The 15,469-nt window shown below is 44.8% G+C and overlaps 1 protein-coding gene across 1 annotated transcript in view; it reads left to right on the forward strand.

The window, feature by feature from the left end:
* LOC133350258 (DENN domain-containing protein 5B-like) overlaps positions 1-14,049 on the forward strand; it is a 58,668-nt gene extending 44,619 nt beyond the window's left edge. Inside the window, 13 exon segments of the mRNA XM_061564423.1 lie at positions 846-977; positions 1,802-1,954; positions 2,795-2,885; positions 3,021-3,105; positions 3,887-4,015; positions 5,176-5,297; positions 6,335-6,480; positions 7,352-7,470; positions 7,921-8,102; positions 9,082-9,164; positions 9,361-9,487; positions 10,934-11,105; positions 11,858-14,049. Of these exon segments, the coding sequence (XP_061420407.1) occupies positions 846-977; positions 1,802-1,954; positions 2,795-2,885; positions 3,021-3,105; positions 3,887-4,015; positions 5,176-5,297; positions 6,335-6,480; positions 7,352-7,470; positions 7,921-8,102; positions 9,082-9,164; positions 9,361-9,487; positions 10,934-11,105; positions 11,858-12,041 (1,725 nt within the window). The 3' untranslated portion in view covers positions 12,042-14,049.
* The last annotated feature ends 1,420 nt before the right edge of the window (positions 14,050-15,469 follow it).

A 15,469-nucleotide genomic window follows, 5' to 3' on the forward strand; every position in this document is an offset into this window, starting at 1 on the left:
ACTCTGATTCGCCCTCCACAAAAATCCCGCTCAGAGTTCTCGCTGGTAGGTTGTGAGCATTTGTTATGAATGTGTCGGGTGTCGCGTGTTAATGTGCGATGCGGTGGCAAGATGTTAACTACATCGCCTGGTATACAGGAGGTCAAGTTTTCCCAATCCCAACCCCCGATGCCTGTATATTTGGAGTTGGCATGTTCTCCCGTGGTTGCGTGGGGTTTTCTCCGGGCCCTCCGGTTTTTCCCTCTACATTTATAAACATGCATTTAGGGTTTTTGGCTGATATTAATTTTTTCCACGTGATAAGCCACTTCGTTGAGCTATAATTTGTGGCCAGGTTGGTTCTTAAAATAGTTATATAGCTCAGTGGGCCTTACCTTGTAAAATAATAGTAAAAACAAAATAGTCATGGTCAGATACTCGGTGGAAAAATATTTACACTGTCTAATTGTGACATGTTATGTACAGAACAGTTGTCAAAACGTTTGTAGAATAGATATTGTATTGGCTTATTTATAAGAAATGTTCACATCAGTATGGCAGTATACTTATGGGTTAACTCATATTGAGAACTTATTATGTATTCATGCAGGAGGGATCACATGTATTTTTTGTTACTTCCTAAAAAGCGTCACCAACCCAAACCATTTTTAGAAACACCGTTGTATATAGTCACTAAGTTTGACAAGCATTAAATTATCTAAAAAGCATTGTAACATAAAGTAATCATTAAACGTGACATAGAAATGTGCACACCACCCTACACTTAAAAGCATTTCAAAAACGCAGCCTTGAGTTTGCTATGAGTAAGCTCCCCTGGCTGACGCACGGGGTGACACATCTGTCAGCGCTACATCCAGGAGGCACGGAGTCTGGGGAAGAGCGTTCGTCAGCCCAAGCTCTCCGAGCTGTCGCCCTCCGTCATCGCGCAGACCAACTGGAAGTTTGTGGAGGGGCTGCTGAGAGAGTGCCGTCTCAAGGTACGCGGCTCTCCATTACGGCTTCCTCAAGGGGGGGGGGGGGGGGGTCGGTGTTCGACCGGGTAAATTATGCCATCTGCTACTTGTAAGTCTCAGCCTGAGCCAGACTTTGCTTTTAAGAGTGTCTGTGCTGTGTGTTAAAATACCTTGCTGTTGAGAGCCAGGCCTTTGAAAGCCAACCATTTATCCAGGCATGTCAGACTCGTTGATTCATCTTGAGAAGCATTTTATGCAATATTAAAGCAAAACATGTATTGCTCTATATGCATAAGTATAAATTAATAGTTTACATTCTTAATGTCAATCTACTGGTGAAGTCCTCCCCTACGCCATGTCATGTTGTTTAGCCATACTTCACCACGCTGGTCAATACGGGTTGGTGAAGTCGGTGCCCAGACCCAGTTCAAATATCACTCGCTGCCGATGTCAATCGTTGCTCGAAAAATGAACTGTTTGCAAGGTTCACAGCGTAGTGCGATGACAACTGCACCACTGCTGTACCCCCAGTATTAATATATATATGGGATTCTAATTAAGAGAACGTTTCTCAAATTTCGTGCTTTGCTGGGCGAATGAGCAATCTACCACCAGATAGTGTTACAGAAACATTAAAAAAGGGCATTCACACGTAAAGGTATCCCTGGGGAGGCCACTTAACACGTTTCCATAAACCTAAACACAACAACTTAATGAGGAATAAGGGCACGGATCACTTCACCCCAACAGTCAACCAGCCCTCACGGACGATGGCGTTCGCACGGGAGTCTGTTGTCAACAATGTTACAATGCCCGATGGCTGTGCTCCTGCGACGTTCCCTGTGCAGACCAAGCGGATGCTGGTGGAGAAGCTGGGCCACGAGGCGGTGGAGCTGGGCCACGGGGAAGTGAACATCACTGGCCTCGAGGAGAACACGCTGCTTGCCAGCCTCTGTGATCTGCTGGAGAGGATTTGGAGTCATGGCCTGCAGGTCAAACAGGTAATCGTTGGAAACGATTGAGGTTAGGGCAGCATTCTTCGTTGCAGGGCCTGCGGGCCACTGGCGGGCCCCCGGTGGCCTTTAGTGCGGCCCCTAACGTGTGGCCCCCGACAATACACAAATGTGAAAACGCCCCATCGTGCTGTCAAACCCCAATGGTTTCAAATGTGTGGCGGCACTCACACTGATGTCTTATCGACAATAGTGCCCCCCCCCCCCCGCCTTTGAAAATTATTGAAGAACACTGGGTGAGAGAGTAAAGGCGCGCGGCCCTTCATTTGCATGCTCACAGCCACTGTTGACAGGAGGGCTTCCACTAGAGGGAACTCTATATAGCCCCTATAAGAGGGTATCTGGCCTACTTTTCCATGCTGGTGGAATGTTTCGTCATAGAGGTGGGACCAACCAAACCCCACCACACGCAAATTGTTGATCAACTGTGTGGTGCATCCATTTATATCGCCATATAAAAGAATTAGAAATAAATACAGAGTTAGCCATTGTATTAAAGAGTTAGAGAAATAACTCGGCTTACTTGATTCAAAATGTCACATTTTTTACTCATTGAAGTTGAAGTAATCTTCCGTTTTCTGAAAGAGAATTTGCTTCTCCACCAAATTCCACGTTGGCCAATGTGGTGAAGTATAGTCAAAACAATCTCCGCGCATCTGCATGGCGTGGGGGAGGCCCTCCTCACCCCGTGGTGAAACGGACAACAGGGCCGTACAAATCATGGGTATACAAGAATAATATTCACGGTCACAGGATAAAGGGCTAATATCATGGTGATAATTGAACATCAATGACAATTATGTGTGTGCGGCTGCTCGATTTGAACAGGGGAAGTCTGCACTATGGGCTCATCTCCTGCGCTTTCAAGAGAAGGAAGAGAAATTGGAGAGCAATCCTGAGCCCGGCTCAACCGGCTCTGGTGAGCGCACTTCTCGCTCTTGTTGAGAAATGTTCTATTTTTACATGTGCCTGCTGCTGTGACACTGCAGCTGCAGCTGCTGTCATCAGTGTTGTTGTTTTATCCTCAAGTGATTTACTGTTTAATCTGCCGCAGGATTGGTTCCCGGGCATGAAAGAAGAAAATCCGATGCCTCTCCGATTATGCCTCAGCTAAAAGTATCGTTGACGCAAGACATGAGGTGAAGGGCATAGCGTCATGTACACATGTTCACGCAGTTGTGCAACTACAACACGCTATGCGCGTTTATCAGCTTTATCTTAATGTGCTAACTGAAGTTAATCTTTCGAGTCAGTATTGTGTATTTAGAAATTGATTTACAAAGCCTTACCTTGGGTTTCTGCCTCGGTGTGTAATGGTTAGCGGCACATTGGACCAGCAATCTAGAGATCGCCAGTTCGATTCGGTCTCCCAACGTGGCAGTAGAAACATTCAGCAAGTTTCTTAAATCCCACCGCCGAGGTTCACCCAGCAGTGAAAATGGCTCCACTGTTGTTAGTCAATCAGCAGCTCCCACGTGGTGGTGGTGTAAAGTGTGGGTACTCCCACCTCTTCCAAAACACATGATCATCGTGGAAGAGGAGGTAAAATGCCATCTATAAGGGCTCTCTAGAGCTTTCTGCAGTGGAGGCCTTTCCGCCTACAGTGATGTGAACAAGCAATTGCAGGCCTGTGCGTTTACCTTTTGCTATGTTAATGAATTAAGCAAGTATTGTGAATTGAGAACTCATTTCTTTCTAACTGCTTTTTGTGTTAAGTTTGTTGTCCTTCCCCCACATCTCCGATGAGCACGGTTGGCTACGTACGGTCTGAAAAAAGTTCTTCATACATACATTTGGAATTGGATCTACTAGAGACCCTTCCTTACAGTGGTGGTGATGATAACGATGACCTCGTGGATTTGTCCCTCGTCACGTGACCAGCGCGAACAAATGACCGACCTTGAAACACACCCCCTGCAGGCACATTCAGAATATGGGCGAGATACACACTGACGTGGGGAGAGCGAGGGCCTGGGTGCGGCTCGCCATGGAGAAGAAGCAACTCGCGAGGCACCTGAAGCAGCTGCTGTCCGACCAGGAGCTCACCAAGTACGAGTTTGAATTTGCCTTCTCTCCAAACAGCAACGTGTAATTTTCTTCAGGATTTGTGTTTTCCAACAACCTCGAGTAAAAAAAAAAATTCAGCTTTATTTGGGTGCGGCTGCGCGTTTGACGTCGTCACCGACTGTTGCTTAAGGCCCCCGCCCTCCTCCTGCACGGCCTCCGTAGACCGCAAAGGCACACGGGGAAATAGGAATGTCGTTTGCCTTTGTGGTCTACGGAACTGGGTGCGAGGAGTGCGACGCAAAGCAACAACTGGAGATGAAGACACACGCACGCGCGCAGTCGTACCCAAATAAAACATAATTTAGTTTTTCGTGGCTTTTCCTTTTTACACCGCCGCCATGCCCAGAGTCGCAAAGGCCCAAATTTCCAGGCGGGCCAGGAGCGTAAGCGGCACCGTCAAAGTTGCAGGAGATCAGAGTTTACACGATTTCTTGAATTGAGTAACATCATACAAGAGCTCGGGAAAGAGAGACTATGGGAGGGAATTGCGGAGTCGAGCAGCGCGAAGCAGAAGGAGAGAAGCGTTGCGACATGTGTCGTGGTGCTTGACGCAGAATGGATGAGATGAAAATTGTCATTCTGGCAGGCCGAGTCAAACACAGGACAGTATCGCACGTCCGACACTCGTTGGAGACTAAGGCGTAGGGGGATTTGTTGGAAAGGCCGGTTTCCTGAACATCGATAGAAAACGACTGTTGCACGACGTCCAAATACGTTACTGGTCAATTGGAAGGCGCAAATTGCTTAAAATATAGTGACATGCTTTGCGATGCTTTAACAGTAAGCGAATGTAAGCAAGATTAAGAATACATTACTGCGTGCATAAAACGTCGGATGTGTGAACATCTAGTAGAAAATTACGTCAAGCATGCACAAATATTGCACTGGGTGTGGCCGGTTAATTGGTCCTGGTGGATTTATGCTGGTTGGATATGCGACTTTGTACTGCGAGACTGGAGTGGGTGTTCCTGGATGCTTTAAAATTGTCCTTGATTTTCCTGACCTTCAGCCGCGTCGATGGCACGACGAAAGTCCTTTGGGCACGGAATGGACAGGAGAAATGAACGAGCAGATTAATAGTGATTATCGTCGTCGTTCTGTCCATTGATCCAGTCCTTGGCATCTGTCTGTGTTTCCCGCAGGAAACTCTACAAGCGCTATGCCTTCCTTCGGTGCGACGATGAAAAGGAGCAGTTCTTGTATCACCTTTTGTCCTTCACCACCGTCGAGTATTTCTGCTTCACCAATGCCTTCAGCTCCATCGGTAAGCCACAGCCGTGCTTACTTTTAAACTAATTAGGATAGTCATTGTAGGACGATAACTGCACAAGCTTACCTCCATACAACAAGTAACTCTTGACAGCTGTATTTTCAAATGGACTGCCATCTGACAATGTGCTCCTCTAGAGTATTTTGAATTTGGCCTAAAAAACGTTAAATCATTCACCCATTTCAAATGCATGTTTATTCAGAAGGAAACGAAGGTCAAGTGGTTGTGCAGGCGATCACGAGCTGCGCTATGAATCCCAGCCACCTGAGTTTCAATTCTCAACCACAGCTGACGTCAGTCACGAGTGATATGTCAACCGGTCCTGGGCCACCTTCACAAACCCGCATTGATTAGCACGGCGAAGTAAAGGTCAAAACAACCTCACGACTTAACACGTAGGCTTTTTCGACCAATATTTATTCATGATAACGTTTTTTTGGGGAAGATAGCTTAAATGTAAATGTGTTGTAAACCCACCTCCAAATTGTAAATGTTGTGGGTTTGCTCTCTTAACACACAACCCGTGTGCTGAAGTGGAAACAAATCTGCACGTTTTGAGAACGTGGCAAACCTTCACTAATTGGCTGTGTCGAGTGGAGGTGGGTTTATGACACATTTACATTTACTTGATCAAGCCCAAACAACGTTATCATGACCCCCACAACTGACACAGTGTGGGGAAGTCTACATCCAGCAGTGCATTGATTGACAAAGGCCTGCAAGTTACAAAGGAAATATTTCACGTACGTGGAAGCGCTTTATTTATTTATATTTAGTGACCTGCTTACCTTTTCTTTTTTGCACTCCTATCGTTTTTTTTTTATCGTCTGCTGTTGCAACTCGCTGACCTGCCTACATACTGCAAATCCGTGAAAAAAAGAGCTTCACGGCTCATCGGATTCCTCCAAGTCTAAATAAAGATTCTGATTTAGTATTTCATGTTGACAAATGATGGCGATGCCTCGTAACCTCCCCGTGTGCCTACCGCCCCCCCCCCCGCCCCCACCATCCTGCACTCGTGCGCTTTGCAGTGATGCCGTACCGCGTGCTCATCGTGCCCAGCAAGAAACTGGGAGGCTCCCTCACCACGGCCAACCCGTGGATCTGTGTATCTGGGGAACAGGGAGAGACGGGAGTCATGCCTGTGCCGAAAAACGTGCTTGAGATGACATTTGAGGTAAATGACCTTTTTGAGGGGAATGACCTTTAAAATCGACAGAAGAGAGAGAGAAAAACAAGTGCGAGTAATTCTTTTTTTCTTTTCATACCACTAGAATAAGGTTGGTGTGTTAAATAGGTAGTATATATATGCTGTTGTGTACCAAAAGGCACCATTTATAGAAATAATTTCACATTGGTAGGTACTTTGCCTTTGAAAAAATTGCCCAATGTCATATTGGACCTGGCGCAGAATTGAGCCTGGTTAGTATTTGTATAGGAGGATGCGTGAAAATACTCGGTGTTTGTTTGTGTAGCTTCAAGATGGCCAGGTGTTTGTAGTACTGTGATGGATTCTTTAATCTGTATAAAATATTTAAGTGTTACCTCATTGTTTGTGTGGATACTTTTGTTTACTGCCACATGCCAAACGGTCATGAATGGAAACCCTCACCGAGTCTGAAGACGTTGTGATGATTTCATGGAAGGGTGTAACAATGCATCAATCGAAAATTCTCAATTATCGTAACTCACAATACATGCATTGAATCGCACTCATACGAATTCACTTAAATTTTTTTTTTGCAAATGCTAAGCAAGTGTTATGTTTGACGCTCCTGGAGCAAGTAAAACTGTACAAATGAGATTGAAAAGAAATGTAAACGATACGCAAAATTATTGATTTTCATCAATCTAACTGGCCCTGCATTGCGATGTTTCAGTCGGATCGCCAGGGTTGGGGGCTGCGTGTACGTTGGAGGAATTCTTACACCCATACTTTCGTTAAAAAAATAATTGCCATTGTTATTAATGTGAAACAGCAGAATGCTTTTCATTACTTTCAATTCTGTAATTTCCTTCAAATTGCTGTCAACTTTGATGCCTCACAGTGCCCGAATCTGGGGAAGCTGACGACCCTGCAGATCGGTCACGACAATGCCGGGCTCATGGCAAAGTGGTTGGTGGACTGCGTCCTTGTACGGAACGAGATTACCAGCCACACGTACAGGTCAGAAAACAAAGGTTTACGATTCAACCCAAACCCACATTCCAGCCACTGACCCTGAAGTGGGGTTCGTGTTTTGAGGATCTTGGCAGGGGGGGGGGGGAGTTGCGGAGAATTCAGAGCGAAACAAAAATATTTTGTATTTTACCAGGTCAGGTCCACTGAGCTATGTAGCTCTTTTTCAAAAGTGACCTGGCCACAAATGATAGCTCAACGAAGTGGCTTATCACGTGGACATTTCTAGCAGCCGAATAAATACCTTAAACGCATGTTGATTATAAATGCGGAGAGAAAAACTCCGAGGACCCTGGAAGAATAATCTACACGACCACGGGGAGAACAAAGAATGTGGTCTTGAGTTGATTTGGGATACGAACCCACGACCTCCTACACGCCAGGCGAGGAAGTTAACATTTCGCCACTGCGGCGTCCCTCTGCTGTGCGTGCCGGTAGGTTCCCTTGCGGCCGGTGGCTGGGCCGTGGTGTGGATGACGGCAGCTTGGAGAGGATACTGGTCGGGGAGCTGGTGACAGTGGACGGTTCGGCAGAGGACATCACGCGAAACAATCGCGCAACCTCTCCTCAGAACCCCCTGCCCATGCCGAGCAGGAAGATGGGCATCGCAAACAAATTCAGTGCGTTTCGTGCTCTTTTTTTTTTTGATCGGTGGAGACAAGTTGATGAAATTCGTTTAGAGCCCTTGAAAAAAATCGGTGGGCTTTTGTGAGCACACTTCGCGCTACAGCGTGTGGTGGCCGATGGACGAGACTAGGAAAGGAATGGCAGCCAAAGAAGTGTGCCTCCTCAGAGGAGGGGGTGATTGCTGTGGTGATGGAGTCGTGTAAACAGTGCCAGATGCAGCAGTGAGATGGATTGTGGAATCCCCAGGACCATGAGAGATTGTAACGGCATAGAGAGGCCTTCATCCAGCAGTGGATTGGCTGTTGGGAATGATAATGAATAGCCCATTGAGACTACCAATATTTTATTCTAAGGGTAAGCTGGGTTTTAAAAATATTCTCTTCAAATGATAATTAGTTTGAAGAGCTATATTTAGCTGCCTAACTGATAAAATAATTTATGTTATATCTGGGCTTAATAGAGTCTAAACATAATGCAATAATGAGTCTGACAGCTTTAGATATATACTGCACTGTTACGTAAAACAAAATTGTGAGTCGTTGTATATTTATGTCTTAACTTCGATTGTATCTATAAATAGCGCATACATAAATGCCACCTGATACGAAAAGAAATGCATCACCCCCATGTTTGTGACGACTTCGATTTATTTTTCATTGATCTTTACCATATTCTCTGGATTATAGGACACTCTACAAAGTACGATGCATCCCAAACTTGTGCCCATTGTACGTGAAGTTCTACAAATCTGGTCACAGGCACAAACACTTGGTAAGACGCACTCCCAACTTGTGCGTTAAAATCAGCGCTGGGGGCGGGGGGGTGTCCCTTGTAATCCAGGAGAATACGGTACGAATGTAATAATTAAATTAAATTAACACAGCGTGTGTATTCCTTGTTTCGTGTTTGCAATGTGTACTCGTATCTTTTGTTCGTTTTACGTCTCAATAGTTTCAAATATTCCACCAACAGAGTTGGACACAGGCCAAATACAGGAGGCTGTTGGAGAAGCAGTTAACAGCCTCGTAAAACACTTCCACAAGCCAGAGAGAGAGGTGAGCAAATATCAAATGAGGGGGGGGGGAAGGGACATCTATACTAAATCACTCTGAGAAAATAACCTGCTTCAGTAATATGTCTGGGAGCCCCCAGTGGTGGATATTTCCAGGGCCACAAAATCCATAAGTTGGCCCCCGAGTGGAAGAGTGAATGTCTCAGTGATGTACGTCTGTCTATGTGTGCCATTCTCAGAGGGGCAGTCTCACTCCACTGCTGTGTGGAGAAGGAGGCCTGGTCTCTGCCCTCGAGCAGGTTTTTCACCACGGCTTCAAGTCTTCTCGTCTCTTCCAGAGAACCGTTTTTCTCTGGGACCTCCTGGGTAAGTAAAGCATTCTGGGGGGTAAAAACAAACACTGGCAGCATTTTTGAGTAATTGGTCAGCTTTGGCCGTAATTCCAGTGCTTAGACTATGATCTTGTGGGAGTGGTGCGCACAGCATCCGTCTGTCTGCCCCCACGCGTGAGCAGGCATTGTTCTTAGCAGAATAATTTCGCCTGAGCATATTTATCATGAGCCCGGGGTTACATTTTTAACCAGTTGACATTGCATTCAGAAGTGACCTCGCTCACTACCAATCCACCAAGTTATATGGGAAATTAAATATATAGTAATATAAATGAAGCTGCTCATTTAAAAGCTGTCTTAATTAAAATAGCAGCAACAATATTGAAACCTCCATAATAGGGTTTTTTTTTGTTAGATCGTGTAAATATATAATTGTGTCGTTAAAACCCGCCACCACCCGACACAGCCAACTAGTAAGGGTTGTCACGTAAACAGAACATGCCAATTCGTCACTAGTACAGCACACCGGTGTGTTGGAGAGCCAAGCCACAACATTTACAAACTGAGTACGACGTTTCGCCAGTAATTTAAATTAGCTTCATCTTTGTTCATCTTTTTATTTTTTTACTCGAGCATAGTTATCGAGTGTGCAGGCAATAATGATACACGGGGGGCCCATTCTTCATCCACACTGACCAGCTTGGTAAAAATATGTTACATTTGCCTACATGCAGCAGTGAATTGACAGAGCCACGTAAATTATTATCATTATAGTAGAATAAACCCAAGGATAGAGGATGAGTTATGAAGGGTGGGGGCACGAATTTTGACAGTTGAATGGGACCTCCTGTTAGGGTCCTATGCCAACCCCACTATGCCACTGCTACAGCATTACGACTTTGTCAATGCTGCTACACCGTACGGCATTGTCGCTGGCGATATGTTAACTACCTTGCCTGGTATACAGAAGGTAGTGGGTTCGATCCCGACCCTAACGATGCCTGCTGTATATGTGAGTTTGCAGTGTCTCTCTCTCTCTCTCCCCTGTGGTCAGCGTGGATTTTTCTCCGGATCCTCCGGTTTTTCCCTCCACATTTAGAAGCACGCTTTTAGACTTTGGCTGCTATAACATTTCCACGTGATAAGCCACGTCATGGGCCTGTCATTTGTGGTCAGGTCCCTTCTGAAAAAGAACTGTACAGCTCAGTGGGCCTTAACTGGTGAAATAAAAATTAAATATATATAGTTTAGTTTCGTCTTCTTGGTTCTTTTGGTAAAGTCACGTAGAATGGAAATAAGTAAATAAAAAAAATAGAACAATTTTTTAATAATTTCATTTGGTTTTATTTTTATTATTTTATTATTTCCATTCTACGTGACTTTACCGAACGAACCAAGAAGATGAATCCCTGCAGTCACGAAAGCTTTAAATCGAAGTTTAGTTTCGATCGGACGCCTGGTGGTGTTGTCGCTAACAGAGAAGTATGCGTTCACCTGGAGAGCCTGGGGGATGGGGACGGCATCCAGGAAGAGCCCACGCCCGTGCGCAACAGTCGCAGCGGATTCTGCCGCATCGTCAACTCCATCAACACCTCGCGGCGCAACATCGGCAAGGACGACAAGTTTCAGCTACTCATCTGCCTGGGGGCCAGGTAGTGACGCGGCTGCGGCCGCAAGTGGAGCTTTGCCAACACTTGAATAGCCCGTTGCAAAAACAGGACTGAGTAAGCGTTGACTTTTCCCTATTGTTACAGACACCGATGTGTATTTGGACATCTGTGCGTATACATGTTCTTGTTGAACACCTAGGCTTTCGCCACCAAGATTATCCATAAGAGGTTTTTGGGTTATGCGATCTAACCCAAAAACCTCTTAGGAACATGTTCTTGTATCAATTATTATGGACCACAATGTGCATTTATACATTGGCTTGCGTATATTTGGTTTTCATCATTACACACGCAAGTTATTTTTTGCTTGTATAATTACGTAAAAAAAGTGCATTTATGCATCCGCTCATGTACATTCGCTTGCATTCGTTATTACTTTGACTAATGTGTGTGTGTGTATATGTGCGTGTGTGCGTGGGGAGCGGTAGTGTCGCGGTTAGCGCGCTGCGCTACAAACCTGGCGACCCGGGTTCGATTCCCGCTCACGGCCAACATCAGTGACGATTATTTGAACCGGCCCTAGGCCTTCCCTAGGTCGACTCAGCCTCAAATGAGTACCTGGTGCAATGTGTAAACATCGCCACTAGGGAGACAAAGGCGGCCGGGCGTGGTGTCGGCCACCCACCCTCTCGTGTGTTGTGCAGGCTTTCATAGGTGCTCGCGAACAACACTAGCCCCAACAGTCTGCTAAGGCGATACGGGGGATCTTTGTCTTTGTGCGCGTGTGCACTCAGGGACCACCAGCTGCACCGGTGGCTTCCCCTGATTGTGTCAAGCCCGGCGACGATGCAGCTGTACGAGGAGTGCGCGATGCTGCGCGACCACTCGTTTGTCAACGCGCTCATCCGCGTCTTGCAGAGCCTCCAGGAGTTCAACATCAACCTGGAAGCGTCGCTCACCAAGGGGCTGGAGCTCTGACGGCAACCGCATCCTCTGAACAGCGTTTCATTCATTTCCCAGAATTAAGAAAACCGTTTTACGGTTAAAAGAAAGTTTGAATTCAGGTAAACGTGTACAGCTTTTTTTTCCCGTCTAATTTTTTACATTTACGCTGAAAATGAATTAAGGTTGATTCAACGAGAAGACCCTTGGCATTCGCGGTTTGTGTTGGGCTTGCCCACCTGCCCCTCTTCCCCATCACATTATTTAGTTCAGAGAAGACTTGAGTTTATTTATGATACAAAGAGATTGTGTGTTATGCTAGGTCTGTGAGAAATCCACACCTGCCATGTGCTTGCTTGATCATCTGGCTGATGAAGATGCACAATCTTTAAATGAAACTGATGGGGTCTGTGTGGTCCCCCTGGGCTGCCTGACCAATTGTGCGTGAATCATCATACTGTATTGCGAAACTGTACATCTCACTTTAATGCTTTTCCTTTCCGATGACGTAGGTGTACGTACGTTTTTTCTTACGCTTCCGTTCCGATTCCGTTCCGATTATACGTTTACGTCATCGGAACGGAATCGATTCTGAACTGAAATCGATTCCGATTCTTAACTGAAATCGATTCCGATTCAGAATCGTAAGTAAAAGACCATTCGGAAGGGGCGTATTCTTAGGTTTTTTCGGTAAAGTCACGTGACTTTACCGAAAAACCTAAGAATATGAATCCTTTCAGTCACGAAAGCTTCAAATCTAGAATTAACGGAAGGGGCGTGTGGCACAGTTTGGTACCAGCTATCATAGAGTGCGGTCCTGTCGCTCCGTTAACCGTTTGCACGTTCTGAGATTTAGTGGTGAACGGGACACCCACCCTGCAACTTGCAGACGTCTCGGAACGGGAGAAGGGTTAATTGCAAATTAGGAGCAGGCTTTGAGGGTGGGGTGGTGGTTGTGAGTGTAATGCATTGCAGTGCAGGGTCAGTCATGTACGAATCAAAGGATTACAAACTTAAGAAATTAGAGGTGGTGTGGGGGGTTTGTAAATGCACTTCTGAAGTGATGTCAGGACACTGTAAACATACTCTCCCCCAAGAAAACCACTTCATGCCGCTGCAGCGTTACACCCGCATCACTGGCCCTCAACGCTCTGTGGCTCAATGTATTCCAGAATCAGAAATTAGCAAGTCTGCATTCCAGCGTGTTTTGTTAACGAATACAAAAAAAATGTATAGGCGACGTATTGGTTATCGATCTCTCGCATCACGTGGGAAAGGATGATCAAATTTAATTCCTTCACCAAAACAAAGGGGGGAACTTGCAGTATATATGAAATAAAAACAGGTGAATCATTACAGAATGTAACAAATGTATGACGACGCTAATCCACGTGTAATGTTATTGTTTAGGCTTTCAAGCAGTGTTATTTTCATGTTTTGTTTACAAGAGATGGATGTCACTTAAGTCTTGTTCATCCAGGTATAATCAACAAGTGCTGCCGGAGAAATCCCGCCAGCCCATTGCTGTTCTCGTAAAACAAGTCAATCAAATTTGAGACTGATTTAAGCCATGTGTACTTTAAGCTATACCTTTGCAGTAATCTGTGTAAAATACATTTACGTAATTTCCTAAAGCGAAATCAAAAGACAATTCCCCCCCCCTCCACCCCATTATTTAATTCTAAGCAATGCAAATGTGAACCTTGTGTAGTCATTTGCTATAACGCAAATGCCGTGTACCCATAACCCCTTGAACAGTTATAAGCTTTATTGAATGTAACAGTAACAAGTACACATCTGCCAGCTTAGTTTTATACATGAACAAAATTGTACAACATGTAACTTATTCAAAACTAGGTTTTCGTCCATGTAGGAATCGGTACCTGTTTAAAAAAACACGTCTGCTGTAACTTTGCGATTTATTTTTTTTGTCTTGCAAGAAATTTTGCCGTCTGCCTGTTCCTTTTGTGTGTTGTGAAATTGTCAAGAGTGCTTCGTTTAATTTAAGCTGTTTAGTTTGAAATAAAAAACTTTGCAACTTGAATGATTTGTTTTCATAACTGGGGTTGTTGCTATAAAATTAAATCGCATCATTCAAGAAATTTTATACCGTGACTTTACCGAAAGAACCACAGAGTATATGGATCCCTGCAGTCACGAAAACTTCAAATCTAGATTGAATGGGGTTATTGCATTGTGGAGCTGTTATTTTGCATCGCAAACATCCACTGTTATATATTTATCGAAGTGTAAAATGGGTAGTAGATTTGGACACGTTAAGCTTTTGCAGTTTAACCAAAAACGATTGGTATTTGAGAGCACATTACTGTGCTCCTTCAAACATTTGTAATTATCACCATCAGTCACTTAATCATGGAAGTGCAAATGTTTTTTCCATCTGCATGTCTGCCACTGATGTTCCTGTCCAAGACTCTTTGTTCATCATCCAGCTCGTCTTTGACCAACCAATCTTCATCCTTTTGACTGGGACCTGCAGGGAAATCCCTCCAGTCTTCAAGTGCCAAGCCATTGCAACTTTCCTCTTTACTACTGCCAGGAGTGGTTCACGTACCCCAATCTTTTTCGTCCACATGAATCGACAGTTTTGTACGATTGGCAGTGTGTAATTTAATATCCACGATTCAGTGTTCAACAACTACAAGCGCATCATGGAAAACTAATACATTAAATACGGTAATTGCTTTCACAAATGTATTGAATTGGCCCTCTTCGGTCTGATGCCAAAGCCTGAGGGTTAGATTTGCAGAAAACTGATCACCACACCAACACAGGTGTATCATGGCAAAGGCTTTCTCTTTACTCCCTCGTCCATGAACCCTTATCGTTGCTGTTTATAGATTTGAGTCCAACTGGAGTGCAGATGCCCAGTCTGGCAGCTGTTTTGAAAGGCAATGAAAAAAACGAGGCTTTACCCGTTCTGGCACTAAAACAGGTGTTAAGATGTTAAAACACAAATTAGATATCTATTGCAAAACAGGTCTGCAATAACCACATACTTGTGGCGAAACTTGCAAACTTACATGCTCTAATAATAATATGCATTCTTTGAAAATGGCCTACACCAGAGACAGCCTTGTCTCATCATGTATTAAACCGGAGAAAGCCAAAAGGTGAACATCACAACAGTAATGCAATTATCAAAGCATTAATAACTCGTGTTGAGAAGTTATATCTTTGACAGCTTTTTGGAAAGGCTTTCCCAGGACTCTAATGGCACCATTCTTCAGATATCTCTTTGGGCCTTATGGGGCTGCAGTGTCTCGTCACCATTTTGTGCCCATTGGCCACGGTATGCATGTGCAGCGAAGGCTGCTATTTGGAGGGACCGTGCTTCACATAATTATAAAGACCCCGTGCAAATCTCATTAATGACACAAAGTGCAATTTCCATACTTGTAAATGGTAAGTCAGCTCATTCATTTGGTATTAAGTTAAGGGATCCA

This window comes from Lethenteron reissneri, chromosome 33 (genome assembly GCF_015708825.2).
Source record: "Lethenteron reissneri isolate LAM-NWPU_2019-01 chromosome 33, ASM1570882v1, whole genome shotgun sequence".
NCBI classification, from domain to species: domain Eukaryota; kingdom Metazoa; phylum Chordata; class Hyperoartia; order Petromyzontiformes; family Petromyzontidae; genus Lethenteron; species Lethenteron reissneri.